This window comes from Rhinolophus ferrumequinum, chromosome 2 (assembly GCF_004115265.2).
Source record: "Rhinolophus ferrumequinum isolate MPI-CBG mRhiFer1 chromosome 2, mRhiFer1_v1.p, whole genome shotgun sequence".
Classification (NCBI taxonomy): Eukaryota; Metazoa; Chordata; class Mammalia; order Chiroptera; family Rhinolophidae; genus Rhinolophus; species Rhinolophus ferrumequinum.
This window is the reverse complement of record NC_046285.1, coordinates 27,660,792-27,676,526: the sequence shown is the minus strand read 5'-3', so window position 1 is coordinate 27,676,526 and position 15,735 is coordinate 27,660,792. Positions and strand designations below refer to the sequence as shown.

General features: G+C 42.1%; 1 protein-coding gene across 1 annotated transcript in view; it reads right to left on the bottom strand.

The window, feature by feature from the left end:
• The window catches only part of CRYBG3 (crystallin beta-gamma domain containing 3), a 107,913-nt gene that overhangs the window by 6,621 nt on the left and 85,557 nt on the right, over positions 1 to 15,735 (bottom strand). Inside the window, exons 18-19 of the mRNA XM_033127701.1 lie at positions 4,754 to 4,893; positions 2,002 to 2,125 (exon numbers count right to left, since the gene is read on the bottom strand). Of these exons, the coding sequence (XP_032983592.1) occupies positions 2,002 to 2,125; positions 4,754 to 4,893 (264 nt within the window). The remainder of the gene's footprint in view (positions 1 to 2,001; positions 2,126 to 4,753; positions 4,894 to 15,735) is intronic.

Genomic DNA, 15,735 nt, shown 5'->3' with positions numbered 1-15,735 from the left:
TGTGAAGGTCATGAAATCCTGTCCACACCCTCTGCCAGGAAAGCCCACTCATGTTTAGTAACTCTCAGAAGAGCATCTCTGATTCTCTCCAGGTACACTGTCAATAATCAACCTGCAGAGTAAATGTGTTGTCAGAGTAACACGAGCCTGATGTGTCAGGCTCTTTACATACACTACCTTACTTACTTAATTCTCACTATGACACTGAGAGGTAAGCAACACGGTCACTGTCTCACCAGTGAGCTGAAATGGGAGGTGCCAGGAAATGAAGGGACTCACCCAATGTCACACTTGTCACAAGTGGCAGGGCTAGGATGTGAATCAACAGAAACAGTGGTGGGAATGAGCGTGATACGTGTGTGTGTGTGTGTGTGTGTGTGTGTGTGAGAGAGAGAGAGAGAGAGAGAGAAAGAGAGAGAGGCAGCAAGACCAGTTAGGCTAATTTTTTATTGGCTATCATCTACTTAACATTTACTATGCCAGATCTGAACATCAGAGCCTCAGCACTTGTATCAGCTATGCTACAGCGATCTCGGTGCCTGCAACATAAGGTGGCATTCTGAAAGGCTGATCTTATTTTGGAGGAAAGTAGGGTGTGGTTGCTTAAGAACACGGAATTTAGAGCATGGTAGGTTTAGGTTCAAATCCTGCTTCTGACACTTGGATGAATCTTGCCAATTTGTTTTACCTCTCTGAGCCTATTTTTTCATCTAGAAAATGGAATAATAAGCCTACTTTAAAGGACTGTTGTTGGAATCAAGTGAGAAAAGGTTCCTAAAGGGGTGGAGAGAAAACTAAGTGGCATCCATCTGCCTCTGCACCCGACAGCCTAGCGTGGGTTTCCCATGCTCTGAAACCTCCCTCCACTCCCACACACACTCCTACTTCCCTTCTCTGAACCAGGCATTGCCTGTGGCTTTGTGATGATTACACATTTTGTTTTGCATTTGATGTTTCTGTTTTGAGTTGGATGATCTACCCCAAAATGTCAGCATCAATAAAGTAGAAATCATGTCTGTCCTTATACCTTCCATAATTCTTTGCATAATGTCCAACATTCATTTATCCATTTTTACTCTCTTTCTTTCATCAAACAAATAGTCCCTGAGGTTCTACGATATGCCAGACTTTGTGACAGGCACTAGGGGTAGAGCAGTAAGCACAATGTGCACAGCCCCTGCTTTCACGCGGCTTGCAACCAAGTGAGAAAGCATCCCAACCAACTATATATGGTTACAAGCCACATGCAGTATCTTGTATAAAAAAACACAGGTCTTTTCGGATCTAATTTAGATTGGGGGAGAGGGTGAAAGAGCGTCCTTGAGTACCTGACACATAAGCTGGATTTCAAGAGACGCATGAGAAATAGCCAGGCAAAGAATGAGGGGAGAACCTTCGAGACAGAGGGCACAGCATGTGTTAAGAGCCTGAGTGGGAAAGCACTCTACATATTGGCACGTGTGAGGCAGCCATGTGAGTGAGGAGGAGACCAGGGGAGATGAGGCTGGAGAAGCAGTGGGGAGCCAGATCCCATGGCCACGCGGAAGAGTCCAGACTGAATCCTAGGTGCAGTGGGGAGCTTTTGAACAGAAGACTGACAAGGAGTAGGTGTGCAATAAATACGATTTTAACTAAACTGCCAGGATCCATCCTGAGTATTATGTAAGCAGGGGGGGAAAAATCCAAATAGTACTTAGAAAATAAAACTATAGCAGTCTCAGAGTCCTTTCTTGTTTCTATGGCTTGCCACAGCGCTTATGATGCCTTAATTTCCTATGGAAAGTGAACACGGTCAATAAGATTTTGGACTTAAGGCTAAAATCCAACACTGACCTTAGACGCAATTGTACGAATTGGTTAAAATCGACATTTTCCATCCTAATCCACTCCCCCTGCTACAAAAATGGCAAACTAAATGGTCAGTATTTCAGATGGTACGGTTTATGGCATTTCTACCAGGAAATCGAGCTATTTTGGATCCCGCGGTTCTTTTCTCCTTACCTGCTTCATAGGACGGAGGGAACCAATTGTTTTCCATCCACTGAATGCTGTCCAATTTGGGATCTCATTAGGCTCGAGTAGGATTTGCCTTCCCAAGAAATTGGGTCCTTCATAGGCTATCCACCTACAGGAGAGCAGGAGAGAATAAAAGCGAGGTACTTCCCCACGAAAGATAATCCCTATATTATACCATACAGGGTTCATTCTTTAAAACATCTAGGTTTATAGATTTTTTTAAAGAAAAACATGTAATTCTATTTTTAACAGAAAAAGCAGGGATGACTAGGAGAAAGCCCACCGGACCAGATTGAGATTCCAGTTAGGATTCTGGTTTCCTTACTTCCAAACCAAGGTTCCTTCCAGCTCTAAAATCCTGTGTTCCTTTGCTAATCCTAAGTCATTGTTTCAAAAACATTTTCATATTCAAAGACAGACTATAACCTCTCAGTCCCTCCCAGTTAAAAGACCCTAGTTTCCTCGTCTGCTCGTAGGGTCATCATCACGCCGCCTTCAGGGCTGCTCTGGGTGGCTCCGTGACCCCGCCAGACACACCTTCCAAGCTTCTCTTGGGCCCCGAGGACCACGTGAGGTCATCCACAGAAATCCTGTCTTACTCTTCCTTCAAGGCCTGGCTGCTTTGCACATCCTTCTCAGTACCCTGGGCGCCTTCCCCTCGGGCCAGGTTCAAGTGTGTAAAAGTGTACAGGGCTTCAAGGTGAGTGTCTGGATTCTCAAGACTTAGTTAAGGGGTCCTGGTCACACCAGGCATTTATGGGTTACCACTGGCTGCTTTTCCATTACAGTGACAAGTTGAATAGTTGTGACAGAGACAACCCACTCACTGAAAGGACCATCCAGCCCTTCACAGGAAAAGGTCTGCCAAACCTTGCTTGAGGTGGTTATCGAGCTGGATGGGTAAGGAGGGTAAGCAGGGATCGCCAAGAGGATCTGAAGTTCTCAGCAGGACTCAAGGTCACCTCAAACAGCAGTTTCAGAAAGGAAGTGTAGAGGACAAAGTAGCGGCTTTGGTTGGTCCACACCAGGCACCCTGCTGTCCACAACTGAGATCAGTCTTGGCCGAATTATGGGCAGATGAACAGCATGACCATGGAAAGGCGTTTACTTCTCCGGCTTTGCAGACGCTTTCAATTGGTAGGGAAGTGTCAGTTATACAACCTAGGCAAGATTTTAGTAAACTGTACCTCATTATATATTGATCTAAACGAATTGCACAGCTGAGAAGCTGTGTGGGATGGTAAAGCATGGCTCTCATTTACATCACCGATCAGAGAGATGGAATGATACAGGGATTCGACAAAACTTCACTGAGGGAAGCTAGCTGGCTGTGCATTAAGTAGTAGCCTATAAACCAACTGTAGCCTAGGAAAACCTGCAGACAGCCTTCACTATTCCTTACTCCCTGTACCAATTCTCTTGCAGAGAGTCCAGAACAGTGAGAGTAGTTGAATAATAAAATAAAGTAGGAAGAAAGTTAAGGTAAAAGGGCACCAGTTTTCTACTAGAGTGAAATAAGACGGTGAGAAGTTTTCAGAGATGAGCCAATAAATACCAATTCCATTTAGGAATATAAAGCAAAGAAATGTATAAAAATGCTGTGCAAGTTTTATATCACAGGGATATGGAATTCAATTCAAACAGTTAAGTGGTAAATAATATACTGGAATATAATACGGGGATTATTATTCTTAGAGTAAATCAATTTACACTTAATAAACACCAAACCATGTGAAATGCTTGGCAGAAAGAAATTTAAACTGCTGTATATGTGATTAATAGGAAAACCATTTATTATAATAGTTGATTTAATTTTCATATCAATTTATATCCTTGGCTTTCTCTTTCATTATCCCCAGATATTTAAACATGCAGAGTTGATTATCACAGAATTTGAGAGTTCCAAGAAATAAAACCAATCATCTTTATATTAATCGAGAGTTGTGTGTGCTCTTTCATTGACTTTTGGTACCAACACACCAACAGTGCAGGAAGAGGTGCAGGCTTACATGCCATCCTCCAGAAATGGCTCGAGAGGCAGATTTTTCAGGAAGAGAACTGAGCTTCAGCTTCAGGGCCCTCCATATGCAATGCCTCTTACCACTTTTGTTCTAACTAAACACGCAAAGTTCATGCCTAATTTATGTATCCTTAATTTACTCATTTCTTTTCTTAAAGTAGTCTCCCCATATTGTGAAAAAAAAGTGCAGGCTCCACACGACATGGATCCACCCTGACTGACAACCAACCCGAAGAACACTGGTCGGCAGGCTAGGTCAAACCCAGATACGCACAGCATGAAAATGAGTACCCTGGAGCAAACAGCTCTAGAACAAACAAGATGTCAAATCAAAGTACAGCAAAACATTATTAGTCTTACAGTCACTTGTCTTACCCAGTCAATAGCCTCAACCAAAGTTGCTGACTTAATTAGGTTTCTCCTGAAAGGAAAGTGGGTTCAACTTGTTACAGTCATCTGGTCGACCTACTCTATGACAGATGTTCTGAACACATGGCAGCCGTTCTCTCCCAAAAGGCTCTTCCCGCAAACTACTACATACTGGACATGGTCCACAGCCTTCTCTTATTTAAACAGACACGACTACTATTACATTGAGAGACAAGAGTGGTAAGAGCACCATCAGATCAAAAACAAAAGGGGGGGAATAAAAAGCAACTTCGTGACTCTGTCCTAGAGCAGCGACTGCACCCGCCCAAGCCCTTCTCCCATACTTACAGTCCACTTTTCACCCACACAGACTGGGTGTAGAAGTGCAGGTCCTTGTTTAGCACAGAGTTCACAGCCTCTTCTAGATGTAACTCTCTTCCCTCACAGTGTTCCAGAGCAAAAAGGCTGATGGAGGGTTCTTCAAAAACCTAACGGCACAGAAAAGAGAAAGCGTCACCATACGGGGTGGCTTCTCCTCAGTGACATCCCAGTGAGAAGGCAGGGGATACCCTGGATCCGCTGTATTCTCAAAGGTGTCTAGTTTTCTGCTCCAGGCTCTGAAGATGTTCTAGTGGTGAGATCAGATTCCATTAATTCTTACTCAGTTTTTTTGTCAATTAAAATAGAAATTTCAGAAAAACAATCTTAATCTCATAATAAAAATGGACACCTGGTTCCAATCACATATTAAGGGCTGGTTGTGCTGTAATATGGACCACATTTTGATCCTAATGCATTTAGCTGGCAACAGAATAAACACGGAATGGAACGGCACCCTCATTTCCCACGAGGCCACACAAGCAGTCACTAAGAATGCAGACTTTATGGCTCTAAGCTCTTCAACATTCCTAGGAGGGGGCAAAAGGCATTTTTAATTTAACAATAATAAGCCAGAATTCATAAGGACGGCTGGGTGATTCCTGCATTCCAAGTGTTCCCCCAAACCTTCCTGTCAGACAAGAGTTGAATCAGTATCGCTCTTTCATTCATTAGTATGTGCAAGACGCCACGCTAGGAGACTTTCGGAGGACGAGAAGCCAAAACAAGGCACCATTTTTGTGTTTGAAGCATACTAGCCATTAGCTAACTTAGGAGAATTGCACAGATATTATCATGTATTCCAGGGTAGAGAGGATATGCCCCGTGAAAGTACACCGGGGAAGGCTAGATTATTTTTTAGCAGACAAGAGCAGAAATCAAGGAAGTTTCGTGGATGTGGCAGCGTTAGAGCAATGAATTCAGACAGGCCAAGAGGGAAGGCACTCTGTGCAAAGGAAGGGAGACAACTGCATGGGGCGTGTAAGGCGAATGGCAAGTAGACCCATTTAGTTGGACTACAGAGTCCAACAGAAACAGCTTCAAGCGCTCCCACTGTTTGCTACTGTCTATGGAGCTGCCTGCCTCTTTTCTGACACTGACAGGGAAGAGAGAGACTCACTGCCAGTGGGAAGTCCTTAAAGGCTTCTGGACTAATGACTGGGCTGGACTGAGGCATCTGTAACTTGGTGCATGAGAAGCAGAGCACCAGCAGCAGGGACTGTGGATGGTCAATGAATGGCCATTAAACAGTCAGACAGCTGACTCATAGCCAACCTGCAGCTACAAGTGCAAGCAAGCAAAATGAATTATGAAAGCCTTATTCCTTGTAGCAGTGTCTGGAATAGCAAAGGATAGGGAATGAATTAAATGTCCATCAAGAAGGGACCGACTAGGCCGGCCCGGTGGCTCAGGCGGTTGGAGCTCCATGCTCCTACCTCTGAAGGCTGCAAGTTTGATTCCCACATGGGCCAGTGGGCTCTCAACCACAAGGTTGATGGTTCAACTCCTCGAATCCCGCAAGGGATGGTGGGGTCCACCCCCTGCAACTAAGAATGAACACGGCACCTTGAGCTGAGCTGCCTCCCAGATGGCTCAGATGGTTGGAGCGCATCCTCTCAACCACAAGGTTGCCAGTTCGATTCCTCAAGTCCCACAAGGGATGGTGGGCAGCGCCCCCTGCAACTAGCAACGGCGACTGGACCTGGAGCTGAGCTGCACCGTCCACAACTAAGATTGAAAGGACAACAAATTGAAGGTGATGGCACCCTCCACAACTAAGATTGAAAGGACAACAACTTGACTTGGAAAAAAGTCCTGGAAGTACACACTGTTCCCCAATATAGTCCTGTTTCCCTTCCCCAATAAAATCTTAAAAAAAAAAAAAAAAAATGGACTGACTATATAAATTAGGATACATTCACAGAGGCTATTAAAAGGAACGAAGAGATCTTTATGAAAGGTATTTTAGATACATTCTTTAGAAACAAATACCAAGTGTAGAACAGCCTACTTCCTATGCTACCAAGACGAAAAGGGAAAGTTTATGCACATGCAAACATAATACGTATGTGCTGGTATATACGTTAAAACTTTTCTTTAAAAAATAGTTTTTTAAAAACTCACTATGACTCCCATCAGGAGAACAGACGTGAGAGAATAAAGGGCAAGTGCGAGCCAGGTTGTTCACTGCACGCCTTTTAATACTTTCTGATTTCTGAAACACAAGAATATACTACTTATTCAAAAATTTAAGTTGGTCATTGTTATGCATATGTTTGCACGTATAAGTGTATTTGTGCGCACTTTTTTAAAAAATGGCCTTCAGGAACTGTATCTGGTAACAACATAAGTGAAGAAAGGAGAGAATGGAAGTGCAAGTGCCAGCATACTGGAAGAACACTCCAGGCCAAAGACAGAGACCCAGACGTCACATTGGGGGTGGGTCTGGAAGGTTAGGAATGGTGAGGACGGGACGGCCAGGAAAACCACCACAGTGCTAAGAGAGACATGACAAACAAATGGAATGAGTGAGGGAAAAGGCGTGAAAACCGTGAAGAGGTGGCTGGGGGGAGGGTGGTATAACTTGTCATATATAACTTGTCATATGTAAGTTCTCGTCCAGGAGCTAAGAACTTACACCGAGAAACAGGTGTTTTCATGTTGAGGTAGAGGTAGGATAATCTTAACAAAGATGTCCAAAAAACACTGGACCTTCTGATCTGGAGTCCAGGGAAAAATCAGTTGTAAAGGTAAGTTTGGGGCACTCTCAGAAGCTGGGAAGCAACTGGAGCCAGCTGTGGGTGAGGAAATGGAAACGCACGGAGGAGGGAACTGCGCTGACAGAGATGGGTGGCGATGAGTGAGGAGCCTGCGGAGCTGACTGCACCAGTGCACGAGGAGAGCAGAGCCAAGAGAGAAGACACCATGGGAGGAAAGGGGAAAGAAAAGAGCAGCAGATACTTGTGCGGGGCTGAGGCAGAGGGTGACTGCGACGAGGCTGGTTAGGTTTGACAATCAGGCGGCAGCTGGTAACCTGCAAGACAACTGTTTGGGTGGCTTGTAGGAGATGATGAGTAAAAGCTAGGCTGTCAGGGCAGAGGAATGAATGAGTGGTGAGAAACTGTAGATGGGGTGCCCAAGCTATTAATTAGAAGAGTTCGGTGAAGAGAAGGAGGGAAACGGGCGGGTGGCCTACGAGCACACTGTGAGCTTAGTGGAATGTGATAATAGAATAGAAAGAAGCTGAAAATTGCAAGACTGAGGGAGGGTTCTGGGGAAGGGTGAGAGGTGCAATCCATCAGCCTAGAACCTCTGACTGGAATCAATCCATGAATAAAATCATAAAAAAGAATGCCGAGACATTCCCAGGTCTTTAAAACAGGTAAGTGCATGAGTAATTTTCTCTTGACATTATGTGGCAAAGGTTGCCTGCTGATCCACGGAAGTCTGAAGCACTGTCCAGACAGAACTTTCTGCAGCGACAAAAATGTTTATGTGTGCTCCTCCGTACATCGCTGCTAGCCACATGTGGCCACTGAGCACTTGAAATGTGGCTCGTGTGACCAAGAGACTGAATTCGTTTGATTTAATTTTAATGTATTTAAATAACCACAAGGCTAGTGCTAGGGCACTGGATAGTGCCGAGCTAGGGATCAGAGGATACTGGAAAAGAAGGTAACAATCACTGTGCACAGTGAGATCGCAAGCTAAGCGTCAGAAGGCTGCCTGGGAGCATTAATTTTCCTTCGGTAAGTGCCATCAAGTGGGTCAGGAATAGGAAGACATCTCTAGTTGCTAAGTTGCTACTGAGTGACCGCAGGCAAGATTAAGCGTCTCTTTTACTATCTGCAAAATAAAAAAACTGGAAGCATCCCAACAGTTCATAGAATAAATGTACTTACAGGAGTGCAGAATAGCAGGTTAGAAATGCGGCCAACAGCAGACTAAACCACCTACCGAAGCTGGTGACTGAAAACGAATGAACAATCACTGGCCACAGATAAGCCCCTGACTTTATTGTTGGACTTTTCCAACATCTTCTCCCTTAAGCTTTTTAGACAGCATTTCAGCTTGCCTCTTCCCACTCTTTACTACGTGTTGAGTTTCAAATTGTAAGGAAGGGCAGACAGGCAAGGAGCCTGGACAGGGCTGACACCAACCGTAAGCAACACTTGCCCGGTAGCGTTCGCTGTGGTTAAGAGTGACAGACACTTACGTTAAAGGCATTTAGTGCTGACATTATGTAACTGTCTTAAATTCCAGCGGGAAAAAATGAACAGATTATGAAAATGTAATTTCAATGCTAAGCACTGCTCTAAGAAAAACAGTACCTGTGTACATTTTCCTCTCCCTTGTGCAGAATGCCCACCAAGACATTTTTTAAAAGGCTGCCATTATCCCTCTAACTCCATCAAATTCACTGCCAAGTCAAAGACGATTTAGAAATTCTTCATCTAGAAATTTATCTTAGGGAAACAATGAAAAGTTTGGTGGAGGGGATCACAAAAAAATGTTTAAAAATGATACGCAGGAAGTTTAAGAACTGTAAAAAATGGCTGAGGTAATATTTTTATGAGTTTATATAAATCACAAAGGTTGCTCTAAGTGACCCAATATATAAATGGGCAAAGAACATAAACCCATAGCATGAACCAAAGAAAAACTACATATTACTGACTAATGTAGACAAACATCCCATCCTCCATTCTTAGCAACGACAACAGCAGGGTATCATCGGGTGGTCCAATCTTTCCAAATTCTCATTTAGAACATCTATTGTTTCTAAGCTTAAAGTCATTCCCTCCCACCAGAGGTTTGATATATATTTAACTTGATTTTTGTCTATTGAAATTGCTTTGATTTAAATGGTCATTAATTTATAGATGTACTTCAATTTATAAATATACTTGTTGTACAAATGTACTTAATGGATAGGAAGATTATGAGGGTCAATATCAAGTGCCCATGAGGGCAAGATGGTGGGGGTGGGTTAATGGGTAATCATTAAGAACTATTTTAAAATCGTATTTTTCAGATAGATTTTCAAACACAAAAGTAGGAACTACTCATAAACTATGAGTAGTCTTCAAAACCGAAGATGTCCTAGTAACCTGAACCTTTCAAGGACAATAGAAACCACCAGAATTTAATTACAGTTTGAGTGCTACAAATCTCTTGGCGTCAGTCCATGTTAACTTAGCAGATGGCCAACCGTGTGGGGCCAAAGGCTCTTCTTAGGCGTCAGCAGTAACAGCACATTCCTGCCAGGTCAAGTCTAAGCCATGCAAAGAGGATACAGTTTCTCAAAAGAGGATGTGGTTAAGAAAGAAAAATAATATTTGAAGAAATTATGTAAATGAACTTTCAATAAGAAAAAAAACCACCTCATCATTCCTCCTCATCCCATAAACTAAGATTTTAAATGCCAACAATAGTAACAACTAATCAATATGTCATTTAATATGCGCTGGGCATCACTCACACACACACACACACACCCATCTAGTCACAATCCCTTATGTATAGTTCTAAACACCAAAAGCTCTAAAACTCCAACTTTTTCCTAATTCATTTGGCAACAAAACTTGACCTGAATATATGTAGAGGACTATTTACAATATTTATTCAATTTGTATAGCTATGACTATATTTTGCTACAGAAACAGGAACGTGTCTAATTACGGGACGCTGCCCAGAACCCTTCTGAGAGTATTTTCGTATATGCCATATATGAACCATATTTCTGTTTAAAATGTGAAAAATTCCAAATCCCAAAATACATTCAGATTAGGGGCTGCAGACCTGTCTTCACTCATTTAATCCATACAACTTCCCTGTGGCGTGGGTACCGTTATTATCCTCACTTGGTGGATGAAGAATCAGGGCACAGGTCACATACACAGTCAGTGGGAGAGCTGGCATTTTAATCTGGACAGTATGGCCCCAGAGCCTGTGTTCTTACCGCCTACACCATGCTTCTAACATGTGCTAAGTAGCAGCAATTTCATCGTGTGGACTGTTTCTGATTGGCAGGTGTGCTATTATCACAAGCACTTGGTTTCATCTTGCTCAGCGGGGCAATACATGTGACCCCTATTCTTAGCTACTCTATCAGCTCAACGAGAGTGAGACCCTGGCTTCTCACTCGGAAGCTGAGACCCTGGTACAGGACCCCGCTAGTAGGACTGCATTTCTACCAACACATCTTCAATATAATTAAATAAAACTTTTACATCGGAGTAACTACTAAGTTTTGACATTTTTTTAAAACTACACAGCCTTGTACTTTGGCACTGGAAAGTTCTTTGGGTTTCAAATCACCGCCTGTATGGAAAAGGTTGGCAGTACCTCAGGGTTATGTTAATTGGTTAGAGTCTATCTATAACATGGTACATCATTTTTAGAATACCTAGCAATCAGCCACTCGGAACAGCCATATCTGTACAGCTTGACAGTGTCACTTCACCCCAACCTCTGCCAAATGCATCACAGCTAAGAAGCTAAGAGTAAATGAACTGAATTCTAGGAAAGTAACCATAATGTACACCTCCGATACCATTCCATTCCAGAGAAATACCAAACAGTGTGCTGGGAAAAAAAGTTATTTGAAATGATGAAAATTTAATAGAAGGCTCATAAATCTCTAATAATTAGACTCTAATATGGAGTCTTCTAAGTTTGGCCTATTTAAACCAAAATCATATAAATACCTTCAGCCTATCAAGTCTTGATGTTGCACAACAATTGTTATCTATGAGCTGTTCTAGTAATGAGTGCTTATGTTCTAAAGGCTTAAACTGAAATAGCGCATTTAATCCTCACGTTTGATTAGAAGAGAAAATTAAGGCACAGAGTGGTCAGAAGCATGCCCAGGTCACTCAGCTAACAACAAGTAATGGTCTGTCGGACTCCCAGACCAAACTCTTCACCAGCAAACTATAATCCTCAGACAGCTTCTTTCATTTGGCTTAGAAAATCAGTTGCATTGCATATCTACCTTTCTAACTGGTCCTTTTTTTCACCTTGTTAAAAAAAGTTATACATTTCAAAAAGAATAAATAATACATAGATGACTGACCAACACCCAAAAGTGATGCGTCTTAATTTTAGTATTGTTGTATCAAATTGTATAAATAAGTAAAACACAACAGGTACAGCTGAATTTTAACCCCCCACACCCCCGTCCTTCGGGGTAACCACTATGCTGAAGTTGTTGTGAATCCTTCCAGCTCATGTTTTTATACTTTACTAATGGTTATACATCCTTTGTTTTTAGATTTCACAGAAATGTATCTTACTGTATACACTGATCTTACTGTAACACCTTTAGTAATACGAATAGCTCACCTTCACTCACTGTAACTACTATGTTGCATTTCCTTACAGGATCCTGCTGCACTTTATTTCATCCATCAGTGCTGTAACAAACATCCTAATTTTTCCTCCCCACAGTCACAAACGACACTCCTCTAACTAACTGTGCATGAATAATCCCTCTTTTCCACCACTAAACCATAACTTGATGTGGTCAGATTTTCAAATGTTTGTATGTAACGTAGGTAATGTTACCTAATTGTTTTAATTTATTTGATCACTAGTGAGGTTTAACATCCTTTGAATGTCCGTAACCTTTTCTCTCTTCTGAGCTGCCTAGATATTCCTATCCTCTGCCGAGTTAAAACAGAATTTTTTTCCGCCACTGATTTAAAATAGTTCTTTTTACGTTCTGCACACTAGACCTCTGCAAGTTATAAGGGCTGCGAATATACTCTCCTAGTCTGTGGCTTGCTGTGGTAGACTGCATAATGAATGTGCTCCCACCTCGACCCCCACCGCACAAAAATGGCCACATCCTAATCCCCAGAACCTGTGAATATGCTACTCGATGTGGCCACACGGACTTTACAGATGTGATGGAGAGTTAAGAATCTTGAGTTGGGGATATTAGTCTGGATTATCCAGATAGGCCTAATATAATCACAAGAGTCCGTTTAAGAGGGAGGTAGGAGGGTGAGAGAGAATATAGAGAGAAGTCAGAGTGAAGCACTCTAACGACGGAGGCGGATCATGTGCCAAGGAACGTGGGGGCCTCTAGAAACTGGAAAAGGTCAGGAAACAGTCTCCACCCCCACCCCAGCGTCTTCCAGAAGGAATGCAGTCCGACGCCTTAATTTTACCCCAGGAAGACCCTTTTATTGGACTTCTGACCGACAAAACTATAAGATAGTTTCTATTAAACCACTAAGTTGGTGGCAATTTGTTATAGCAGCAACAGGAAACTGATATATTTGCATTTTCTCTTATTGTTTTGTACGTTTTGTGATTAAATCCATCCTGTTTCAGTATCATTAGGGTAGTTTCCTATATTTTCTTCTAAGTTTTAAAGTTTGCTTTTCACATTTAGGCTGCTATTAATCCATCTGGAATATATTTTTGTGTTTGGAGTAAAACAGCATTCTAACTGTATCTTTTTCCATGTAAAGGGCCAATTGTCTCAATACCATTTATTTAGCAGTTCATAACAGCCCACTGCAATGCTATTTCTGTCATCTTCCAAATTCCCTTATTTATGTAGGTCAGTTTCTTCTATGCTGTCCTGTTACACTGCTCTATATGTCTCTCCTTGTACCAATACCTACTATCTTAATTGATATATGAGGAAATATGTATTTAATAGGGCAAGTGATCCTGCCTGTTCTTAAAAAGTATCTCGGCTATTTTGGACTCTCATTTTTTTCAAATTAATTTTAGGATAAGCTCGTCATGTTTTACCATCCCACCCCAGCCCACCTCACCCCTCCCCCCCACCCTAAAAAACGACAAAAGATTCTGTAAGCATTTTGCCTGAAATTGTATTAGTTGGGGGAACACCACAACACTATTGAGGCTTTTCATCTATAAAAGTTTCTTTCTCTCCATCTCTTATATTCTTCAATGAAGTTTTTATTGTTTTCCCCATATAGGACTTGCCTTCTGTTAGACTTATTCCTAAGTATCCTGTGGTTTAATTGCTATTTATCTTGTATTCCGCAAGTTTTAAAAATTCATATTGACCTTAATAACTCATATGTAGATACTCTTGACAATTTTGTTTCTTCCTTTATACTATTCTTTGCTTTAATCTTATTAAAGTGGCTAGGACTCCAGAATAACGTTGAAAAGAAGTGGAGATAGCATAGATCTTCGTCCTCTGCCTGAATTTAAAGGGAAATGCTTCAAATGTCTGAGTAGGAAGCTGATGTTTACTGTAAGTTTCTTGGCCTTCATTTTCAAAACGTGCACAACGGTGAATATTAAGTATTATGTGGGTTCAGGTGAAAATTTACTAGTAACCCCACTCTTGCCCACTTTATAACCGCATCGCTTCCTTTCATGCTGTGGCTGGGTCGACAGTCTTCTGCTTACAGCTGCGTACCTTACTTCGTGCTCCTGTGCAGCATCACCTGCCAATTCCTATTGTACCACGTCAGATCATTCATGTCATCACCATCATAATTTCATCTGAAGTCTTTCTACAGCCTCTTGTTATGATGTTTCTTTTGCTGTGCCTGCTTACAGCTGCCAGAACTGGATTATTACTTCAAAGGAAGCCAATTTCTATGCCAAGCCACCATGGAGACAGTAAAGAAGCAGTGCATGTTCCGCTGCTCCCATGGAAACACGGTAAAAGCAGGTTACCCCAGATGCTACTAGGCCAATGCTTAAAACATTCTGTTTAGTTCTTCCACCCACCTCTAGCTCCTAATCCCGTTCTGGGGACTGTTATATGGTATAACCTTATTGCAAGCTAATATACCATCTTATTCCCTCAGATCATGTGAGTCCTAAGGTTGAATAGATGTTCCTTTTCATTTTCCATTAGAAATATTGCCAGGATACTTATTTGCAACAGAGCTGGAGGCTGTCAAAGACGTGAAAATACTTGTTTTGACAGTTTATTTACATATGAGTCAACTGAGTGCAATCACTTGACTTGCCCAAGGTCACATTAGTGAGAAGCAAAACTGTAAACTATGCTCCCAGCTTTTTTCAATGTAAAATGACTGCAAATTATGCAGCCATGGACCTCTGGAACGTGACATATGTTGACACAAAGACCAAGCAGCCTGAAGCAAACTGTCATTGCAAAACATACTGATATTGTATGAAGATAAAGTCGTTAAGACTCCATTAGGACACTTTAGCATGAAGTCATAGCATGTCTGGGAATGCCAATACCCTCAGAATTCTACAGTTTTAACTAATACAAGTGAGGTCAAAGAGTTAGCTCATCTATATGGAAAGTCAGCTCAACTGGACGGAAACATATCCTAGAATGAATCCACAATCATACTGGAGTGGTGTTAACAAGTCTACAAGAAAAAGGTGTATCAATCCATAAGTAAGAACACAGTAGGGTGAGACGGGATGAAGAAGGAATCAGAGAAGCAGGATACACAAGAGTGTGTCTAGCATTTTCCAGGGAAAGAAGACACAGAATTGGGAGAAAGTGAGCGATTGGACCTGTAGGATTGGGAGGAATCTCTTTTGTGGGGAATGTTGGCCCAGGTCGGCTAATCTCAAGACATCTATTTCATTTTACCCAAATCTATGCTTAATAAATAAACCTTCTGACGACGAAGTCAGTTTCCCGTGTTCTCCCAGAGTCAGAAAAATGTCAAGACAGAATTCTGTCACTAGAATCCGCTTAGTACAAACTACCAAGCTGACCTCCTGGTATACATATCAGTATCTTAGGTCCGATCAACTTGGGGCTTTGGGGCTACCAGGGGAAAGTACAGGTGGCTTCACCAAGGAAATGCTACCTGTTAAGGCCTCTTCAGGGTCAACCTGTGGGTGTTTGCTGGATGCCCAACCTCACCTCATACTCCTTCGGTTTCAACACCAAACCTACTGCGTAAACATGTAAAACATACCATGCACAGGCATTAAGAAAATGAAAGTGCTGTCCT